We start from the raw sequence: 10768 nt of genomic DNA on the forward strand, positions 1-10768 counted from the left end.
TAAACAATCACTTCTTGGTACAATGCACTTGATTGAAACTAACAGTATGGCTTTACCATCTACTGTGCAGAATTGTGATAATGCATTTTATGGATAATTGCACTTTTTGGTATAATTTGATAATGCCTCCGTAATACTTCGTATTTTTGGAGTTATATTTTAGTATTATATACAAAAAAAGAATAATAATAATGAAATAATAATAATAATAATAATACAGTTTGATTACACTTACAACTTTAACGTAATTCTATTATCGTTCGGGTTATTTTAATTTCAAAATAAATAAATTAAACTGAGTCCTACTAGACCTAGGATTGCCACACTATAAATGGGAGAGAATAGAAGGAAAAGAAAAAATTCTGAAACCCTAATTCTCTCTCCCTCTCAGTCGTCCATCTCTCTTTCTCTATCTTTTCTCTCCCTCTCTCAAATTCTCTCTCCTCTCTCTCCTTCTCTCTCATCGCCTCCCCTGAGTTCCTCGCCTTCGACGTTGGACTGTGGCGCGGTCGTGGTGCGAGGGCGAGGAGGTTGTGCGTGTATTGTGTGTGTGATTCGAGTGGTGTGTGTACGTGGTTGTTCGAAGTTGTGCAACGATTCGAAGGTGCAAGCGAGGGAGTTCGAGCGTTGCGAGCGAAGTTCGTGTACGAGTGCTGTGCGAGCTCGAGCATCGAGTGTTGTGCGAAGAGTCGGACTGTGCGAGGTGTGTGCGAGGGGTGTACGAACGTGTGTGGGTGCGTTCGAGGGGTTGTGCGAGACGTGTGTGCGAAGTTGCGAGCGGGTGTGGGTGTTGTGGTCGCGCGAGTAGGCGATGTGTTGTGTGCGTCGCTGCCGGAAGTCGGTCGCCGGAGTTTAGTTACCGGTGAGATTCAGTGGCATAAAAACATAATATGTATAATATGATATTATATTAGTTTTAATATTGTATAATCTGTTTTTCTATTATATTAAGTTGTAAGTTAATTAATTTGTGATTTGAGTAAATTATTAACTAGTTAAGTTTGTATAATTAATTTAAGTTGTTAATCTGATTTAAGTTGTAAATCTGATTTAAGGTTTTGTAAGTAAGTAAGGTGTAAAGTCAAGAAAGTAGATTATTGATTATTAGTCGGAACGTTATAATGACCTTGCTACTCAAATATGATTTTAGTGGTATTGGACATAAGGACTTAAATGGAGTTGGTAAAGGTATTATGTTGTTAAGTTAACTAAAAGGAAAAAATGATTTTATCAGACCTAACTATGGGCGTCCTGATAAAAACAGTCCCAACTTCAATTTATTATTGTTCAGTCCCAACTTTTGGGGGTATTTTACAATAACGGTCCAGGTTAACCAGTAACCTGTTTAAGAGGTCACCTCCCCTCCCCTCCCCTCCCCTGCTCTAACCCTCCTTGCCACCTCCCCTCTCCTCCCCTGCTCTAACCCCCCTCTCCCCAAACCCACCAAACCCACCACCCCCAACAACCCCATCCCCAACACCCAACCCCCCCTCCCGCTAGTCGCACTGCCCCATCCCCTTCCTCGCCAGTCGCACAACCCCCCTCCCCTTCATCGCCAGTCGCGCAACCCCCTCCCCTTCCCTGCCAGTCGCGCAACCCCTCACCCCTCCCCGTCCCTTCGCGCACAATTCTCGTCGCCTCTTCTCACTCGTCGTCGCTTCTTCTCAGTCGTCGGTGTTTGCCTCGTCGCCGTTGCAGCGGTGTTTGCGTGGGAAGGGGAGGGAGGGGGGTTGTGCGGCGGTTGCAGAAGAAGGGGCGGGGTGCTGCGGTAGCTGCAGGGGAGGGGGCTGCGGGGGTGGGGATAGGGGGAGGGGGTGCGGCAGTTGCAGGGGAGGGGACTGCGGGGGAGGGGGAGGTGGTGGCCGGGGAGGGAGCTGGTGGGCTGGTGTTGGTGGTTTCGAGGGAGGGGCTGGGTGGCAGGGAGGTTGGGTGGCAGGGGAGAGGAGGAGGAGGAGACAGTGAAGAGAGGAGGGAGGAAAGAGGAAGAAGAAGATAGAAAAAAAGGGATTTTTTTTTTTGGTAAGTTTACCTGCTACAGCAGGTTAGAAACCTGTTGGGACCGTTATTGTAAAATACCCCCAAAAGTTGAGACTGAACAGTAATAAATTGAAGTTGGGACTGTTTTTATTAGGGCGCCCATAGTTGGGACTGATAAAATCAATTTTTCCTAACTAAAATCAGCTTGGTTCACTAATATTGGCTCTTAAAAGACACCAAGTTCAATAGAGTTATGAAAGAAAAGAAAGTTAATAAACAACGAGATTAGTTATTGTTTATACTTCGAAATACTAAGTCGATATAGTTAGTCACGTATTATTTGATAATATTATCAAGGACGTAGCACTGAAGTACTTCCTTACTCGTTTAGGTCCCAATTTCATAAGCGAAACATTTGATTAGGCAGCGAAAATTCGTTACAAGGTACGTACGCGTACCAGTTCAGTTGCAATTATTAGTATCATGTTAGGTTGTGAATTATTCTATCAGAACCTAGAATCATGATAGGGGACAATTGTGATTACATGAGATTGTTTGGTAACATGATTATGATTGGAAATCGATATGTGGCATTGTAATGCGTAATTCTATCGTATCATGAGCATGATTATTGGATTTGTATTATTTGATCTATAGTGTAACAAAGATGTTACAAGAAGTAAAGATTTGAGTATTGTATCTAAGAAGGAACGTCAAATGAATCTATGTTTGATGTGGTATGAATGGACAATACTAAGAATGGACTATGGCAATAAACTTGTAGTTGGACTCCCTACAAGTGATGAACAATGGGGGAGTGTGGGACTTGTTTTACACTCCTACGCAGGCCTACTGTGACGACATTAATGTCCTTATAAATTTTGATAACTCAAGTAGGCGGAAGGTTCCGTACGATCTTGGGGGTATGCATACTAAGATGTTGGGTGTGAGATGGAACTAAAGCGTATTTGCATTTCATCTAATAGACCAAGTTGTCTATTAAGGATTAAGTAGCCTGTATGATTCTAGTAAGATGACGGTGCCCATTCGCTGCCAACTAAATAAAAAGTGAAGAATGTAATGCTATTGTAGTATCATGTCTAGGAATGATCTTTATTGCTTTGTTTATGTTTGTATGCATTCAATGGTTTACTATGTACTCAGCATAGCTGATTGTGTGTTTGTTGACTTGTGATGAACCATTGATGCTACAATGGGGAGTAGACTAGGTGTACTGGTGCTGCTGCATGATACTGAGCATACGGGGGATAGTCCTTAGTATTGGAACTTTAAAGCGTTTTAGTTAAGCATTATAAGACTATTATGGTTTACTTAATTAGTTTGTGGTTTGAATAAAAGGGGTCGTTGATGATTCTCGAGTTGTAGCTACATTTTTATTTCCGCTGCATTTCAGTTTTCGAGACAATAATGATTTGAGTTAACATTCCTTTTCAATAAGCCTTGCGTTTCATCGCGACGGTAACACTTCCAAAGTCAATGCGACGTAGTCATAGACGTGTATAGATTTTGAGGGTGTTACAGCCTCTTGCTGAAAACATATCTACCAATGCACTTTTTGTTACAATTGCTGAAATTTTCTCTTTTGGGTACAATTTGATAATGCACTTTTTGTTATGCAAATTATGTGACCTTCTTGTGCTTTTGTAATTGTAAGTTATATTGCCATAATATTCACAAAATACACAACAATTTTACCTAGAAAAAGCCAACTTTCATTCACAATAAGAACAACATATCAAGGACTTAGCCATAACAATTCCCAATTTCATAAATCACTTAACTAAAACAATAACAAGAACAACAATAACAGCCATGAATAGATTCAATTTCATACATATCAAAATCGCATCCCCATTTCATAAATCACTTAACTAAAACAATAACAAGAACAACAATAACAGCCAGGAAGAGATTCAATTTCATACATATCAAAATCGCATCCCAATTTCATAAATCACTTAACTAAAACAATAACAGCATGAAGAGATTCATACATACATCTTCCTCATATACCCAATCGAAGCTGCCAAATCTTGAACTTCTTGCTTCAACGCCCCAATTTCTTCACTTGTTGTTGACTAGAACACACATACATCTTCCTCATATACCCAATCGAAGAAACCGCATCCTCCATTTCTGCACTTATAGTATGGCTTGCGTGGATTTCGAGTAGTTTCAGAGAACCTAACCTCAGCCAATTTAGGAGGTTTACATTCGCAATTCCTCATCTTCACCCAATTGAAGCTGCCATCAATTGCCATTTTCATACTTGGAAACCCTAGGTGTGAGAGAGACAAATAAAGAAGAAAAACAAGTGAGAAAGGGAGAAAGGAAAAATGCGGGAGAATTTGAATCAAAGATGTGGGGTTTGTGGGGTTTTAAAGAGTTTTGGAAATAGGGTAATTAACAGAGAGGGTAGGTTAGTAAATTAGTTTTTAGTAATGGGTTAGTCAATTTTAAGTGGATTAAGATCACTAAATGTAATTAGTCATAGTACAGTGTCACTTTATATAATATTTTTTTTTTTACTTGCCACGACATAAAAAAGTTTAAACTTGAAGGCTACCATGTAAAAAAGTTTAAACTATTGCTATTGTTAGCATTGTTATTATTACTATTACTATTATTATTATTATTATTATTATTATTAATTTTTTTATTATTATTATTGTTATTATTATTTTAATTTTTTTTATTATTATTATTATTATTTTATTATTATTATTATTATTATTATTATTATTATTATTATTATTATTATTATTATTATTATTATTATTATTATTATTATTATTATTATTATTATTATTATTATTATTATCATAGCTATTTACAAACTTATATATCAATCATAATGATTATAATAATAAATTATTTATACAAAGCTTGGAATTGATCGTCTAATCGTTATTATTGTCGTTGATTATAATATATAACACTAGCATTTTTTGCACGCGATGCGTGCTTGGATTTTTTTAAAGACAGAAACTCGGTTTTCTTCGACATAAGAATCAAATTTTGAACATTAGACATACGAAGTATTATTTTTTTTAGTTGCAAAATTTGATTGGTTTAGTTTCTATCACTTAAGTCTCTCACCAATCTTTTTTACTTTTCACAGTTAAATTATATGAACAAAATAGAAAATTTATTGACTTAATTTATGATTTCTAATATTATAAATTTTTTAGTTGATTTTTGAATAAAGTACACTACTTCATAGATTGTGAAGAAAGTGGAAACTTTGATTTTCAAGTCAAATTTTTGTTAATATTTTTGTGAGTATGTATTGAGGTTGTAGTAATATTGGTTGTAGTTTGTAAGTAAATTTTTAAGTTTTTGTGAATTTTCCTCATTTGAATGATTTGTAAAACGTAAATTATGCAATTCTATGATTTTAGTTGACTTGTGAGTGATTGTTATAATTTTATGTTTGGTATTTTTGTTTGAAACCCCACTTTGGTTTGCAAGTGAATTTATCATTTAGAATGGGAAGGGGGGTAAAATAGTCTCTTCATTCAGGGACACCATAGCTCCCCCCTTCCATTATATAATAAAGATTAGAACATATGAAGAGTCGTTCTACTCATTTACCCATTAGATTGGTTTTATCAGCATGCTGATTAGTTGAAATAAGAGTTAACTACATTAGTGAAAAAAACTCTATCTGTCACTTAGTAACAGATGCGGTTTTGTAAAAACCGCATCAGAAAATCAATTAAAAAAAGGAAGGAAAGATAGGAAGAAAATCTGATGCGGTCCTCTTGTGGACCGCATCAAACTAAAAATCTGATGCGATTTTTTTGAAAATATGATGCGGTTTTTAGGACGGCATCAGATTTTCTTATTTTTTTTTAGAAAAAAAACCGGAAACCCACCTCGCTCAACTCACTCATCCCTTGGCCCATTTACTTTCACCATAATCCTCTCCCCTCTCTCCTCACTCAACTCACTCAACCCTAATCCTCTCCCCTCTCTCCTCACTCAACTCAACCCTAATTCTCTCCCCTCTCTTCTCACTCCACGACACCCCCTCTCTCCTCACTCCACCCACGACGCCCCCTCTCTCCTCACTCAACTCAAGCCAAATCCCCTCTTCCTTCCTCTCTCTCCTCTTCCCTCCTCCCTCTCAAACCCACGACACCGCCGTTGTCTGCACGAGTCGAAGACGAATCGAGGACGAAACGAACGTCGAATCGAAGACGAAAATTTAGTCGAATCTAGAAAGGTTTTTTTTCGTTTTATTATAGACGAAAATTTAGTCGAATCTGTAATTTTTTTTCTTTTCTTTAGTTTTTTTTTTTGTAATTTTCGTTTATTTTCTGTAATTTATATTTTTAGTTAGATCTAGTTCTTTTTTTTGTAATTTTCTTTTAGTTTATATAATTTACGTTTTTTAGTTAGAATTTTTTTTATTTTCGTTTAAATTCATATGTATTGTTATTTAGTTGATTTAGTTTATGTAATTTATATAATTTATATAATTTTCTTATGTATTTTTATTGTATATATGTATATGTACATTTTGGTTTTATTATATATATATATATGTGTGTGTGTGTGTGTGTGTGTGTGTGTACCTTTGTGGTACACAAGCTTCAAAATTTTTCATTTTCAAAATTTTCGTTCGACTTGGTCCTACTTTGTTGCTGCAGACCTGCAGTGCAAAGCAGGTTTTTTTTTATAAATTTCATGACCCCAAAATCTAATGCGGTCTTGCAAAACCGCATCAGTTAGTGAGAAATTGATGCGGTTTTGGACCGCATCAGTTTGTCATTCGTAACTGCTGCGAGCCCATTTGATGCGGACCAAAACCGCATCAGTAAGCCTCGTTTTGACCGCATCAGCTTGGCTTTTGTACACTAGTGCTAAGAGAATACACTAAGCATTACTGTAAACAATAAAGTGTTTTTATTAGTTTTTTGTTATCATCCATATATTTATCGCGCACACACATATGTATATATATGTCGATCTTAATACTTTTAATAATATAATGCGTTTACGAAATCCATAACAAAATCAAAATGACCCCACAATGAGTTAACCGAAGTTAAAGTGATGTTCAATAGCCAATGGACCCGATACTTCACAATTACGAACTAAGGTCATTAGTAATTCAACCCAGTACACTTGACTCTAACTAAGCGTGCATGAAACCCAAATATGACTTGTGCAAACCCGATAAAAAAAATATCCACGGGTGATCATCCCCGTAAATGGATCGACATGTAAATGGAACGCTCAAACCTGTCCGGCATCCGACAATCCCATGATTCAAATGTGATTAACACAGTTGAACAAAACCTGACCAATCACGACTTGGGGAACTGACTGTCAGAATCCTTTTTTGACGGATTCGGTGCTCTGATCGCGGAGGCAGTTCGATCCCTTTTTTTAAAAATATATTGTAGTTTTACTCTTTTATATGTTAAACTCCATTACGTTCTTTTTAATCTCATGCTCTCTCCTCTATGTCAAAACCCTAACTCACTCTGAATTTGTAACACCCCGATAATTCTCTCTTTTGCATCATAAAACTTAGAGAATTACCCAGGCATTATCGCCCGTGTGATAACGTATCGGCTTATTCAGAATTTTACAGCGGAAAACAATTTACTAAAAACCAACTTTATTAAAACTCACTAAGTAAAAGACAAAGTCGAGAATCTAAACAACCAACTTAAATAAACAACCATGCATCTAAAATAAAATGTTCCTACGAAAGCATAAACTAAACTATGCTAGATATACAGTCTCTCCACTCCAGATTGCCAATGCGATGCACATCTGCGAACCTTTAATGTCAATGCAATATCGACTCTGCTCACCAGAAGGATCATCACAGGATCAATAAGCAAAGCCATGATCACACACACAAGTAAAGCACGTAATCAGCAAAGCTGAGTACTACATATCAAACATAAACATTCCTAAACATGATACTAAATAATAACGTGTAGGAATAGATAATAAATAAACATATAATAATCTGCAGGCAACTTTTACTGAACTAAACTCAAAATATCTTTTTATTACTTTAATGGAATAGTTATTGGACGAGTTGTCTTGCCTACTAATATGAAATGGGGGCGCGACTCCGCATTTCAGAGTGACCTGCGATATCGAGGAACCTTTGAAATAAAAGAGGGATGGTGATCAACCCATTCCTAGAAAAGCTATGGCACGCTCACCATAACCCCAACCCTTACGTCCAACTCTAGACGTGCACAGTGGCGGATCCATGATTCTAAAAATAGTTGGTCACATAGTATGTAGCTCGGAAACGGATATGGAGACGGTTACGGGGATAAGAAACGCTAAAATCAAAATTTCAAAAAAAATGGGTACAACATAGATTTGGGTAAAAGAAAAAAGATTTAACTAAACTTGAAAAATGGGTACGACATAAATAAGTGACTGAGTTACTGAGAACCGACAACGCATCGGCAAGACACCACCGACAACGGTTGACCATATTTGAACATGAAACTAGAAATACCCATTTAGACCACACGAACTACTCAAAACCGCAAGATTTATATCATTCCCAATACATCTCTTCTACCATATCACAGAAGTTACACTTAATCGTTCAAATTTTACTTTCTACTAGACTACTATTTCCTAATTAAGTCGGTTGTTACACTTTTAATTTATTCAATTGAACAAAACTACACAACAAATCAAGGATCCAATTCCTAATTCACTTCCAATAAAGCAACAATCCACAAAACTTTGAAAACTTAGAACATCTTAAGCAGACAAGTTCAATTGACAGAATTAAAGCATGATTTTATAATTCAGCAATAAATAAACTGAAAATTGCAAATGAGAATTGACAGAAGATAAACAAAAACCTAAAAACAAAAGAACTCATCAAGATTCAGGAAGAATAATACTCGAGGTGGAGGGCAACAATGAAAGCTTGCGAATTGATGAAGACTTAGAGTTCGGCTTCTTCGGCAACCGCGAACAGAGAAATTGAAAATTGAAGCCTTGAAGGTCACCAAGATCTGAACTATAAAGCACGACGAGGAGTCACGACGATTCGACGAAGATCTGAACTCAGGAGTGGCTGAACGACTCAACCCCCGACGATGAAGGATTGGAGAATGACCGGACAGGTGATCGCCGACGTTGAAGGAAGTGAATGCTTCTTCTACTGGGTTTGGGTCGTGGGATTCGAGAAGGAGAAAGAGAGAAAGAGAAAGAATTAGGGTTTACTTCGCGTGAGAGAATGAGGCTGCTTTTGATTTTTTTTCCGAAAATTTGAGCGCTGCTTTTGATTTTTTTTTCAAAAATATTAGTTGGTCACGTGACCACCTAGGACCACGTGTAGATCCGCCACTGGACGTGCACAAGTCTAAAGTCTATAACTTATTCTCGTTACACTTTACGTTATTTACATATTATTACTTGTGTTGACACACACATACATACCAATAACATAAAAATAAAATCAGATAATCACAGCAAAACCTCTTTTATCTTTGGATTTAACAAGTGATCACAACTCACAATCCAAGACTACTTTGATTCCTTCTTAATCTTAACTTCCTTTAATTGTTGAACCTAGCCAACAATAACCTTACCTTTATATAGGTATAACTTGTAAACTTACCAAATAAGGTCCACGACCCTCATAAGATAATAAAATGATACTTCTCAAAGAATACATGCATTACATGATTCACTTTAACATATACTAATTATTATGTGAATTAATAAATAAACTAACTTGACATGCTTGCATCAATTATTCCATACAAACATATAATTCAATATTCGTAAACAATTCTAAGTCACATGTTGCACACAGGCAGAAAACATGTAAAATAATTCCAGAAATCACATATACGAACAAATCAGGTTCCTATACATGATACTAAAATTTGAACCTTCCTTAAAACATGATACTAAGCCACATAGCACGTAAATAATGTACGTACCTCGTATATACTAGCCTGTAGGACACTTTTAAAAAAGTCTCCTACGATGTATTCTCCGCCTAGAAAACAAGGTAACTAAAATTAATAACTTAAAATAAAAATTACAGCAGCTTTAAATAATTTAAAACCCCTTTAAAACACGTTTTAAAATCGATTTTAAGTATCAAACTTAAGTTATTTTTAATTCCTAGTATAGTACTACTATTCTAGCAATTAAAAATCCTTAAAAACTCCATAAATAACTCTTTTCTGAAATTACAACACTTTTAAAATCTAATTGTAACACCCCCGCCGACCCGAACCCTTTTTCCATTCAAATAAACTCGGGTTTTCGGGGGAAAACGGATCCACGAGGGTTCGATCCGACGGGGAGGTGTTACCGCCGCAATTATCTCCTTGGAAACAATTGCAAGGCTAAGTTACAACACACCAACTCAAATTCATTAATCAAAACAACTAAGTAAATTGTTAATTAGACATCACTAATTAATTAAAAGTTTCAGAGTTCCAGCGAAAGCTAATCATAGGCTAAGTGGATGACAACTCTAAGTGATCTCCCTTTTGTTCCCCCGTTCGATCACCCACCTGCACAAATACATTGAAAAGAGACAAGAGAGACAAGCTCCCAAAATCAGATAAACTGAGTAATTCCAACTCCATCCCGTAAAATACTTAAGTTGAAAATACTTTGTAAAATAGTATACTAATAGTTTTGGAAGTCAGAACACATGTACACATATATATACACTGAATAATCATTTCATTAATTCAATTATCTCAATTATTCAAGGAGAGGAAAGAGAACGCCAGTAAGCCGG

At 36.4% G+C, this 10768-nt stretch overlaps 1 protein-coding gene across 1 annotated transcript in view; it reads right to left on the reverse strand.

Moving 5' to 3' along the window:
* Window positions 1-8300: 8300 nt before the first annotated feature.
* LOC104899555 (transposon Tf2-1 polyprotein) overlaps window positions 8301-10768 on the reverse strand; it is an 8827-nt gene continuing 6359 nt past the window's right edge. Inside the window, 1 exon segment of the mRNA XM_057391216.1 lies at window positions 8301-8318. Within this exon segment, the coding sequence (XP_057247199.1) occupies window positions 8301-8318 (18 nt within the window).

This window comes from Beta vulgaris, chromosome 8 (assembly GCF_026745355.1).
Source record: "Beta vulgaris subsp. vulgaris cultivar EL10 chromosome 8, EL10.2, whole genome shotgun sequence".
Classification (NCBI taxonomy): domain Eukaryota; kingdom Viridiplantae; phylum Streptophyta; class Magnoliopsida; order Caryophyllales; family Amaranthaceae; genus Beta; species Beta vulgaris.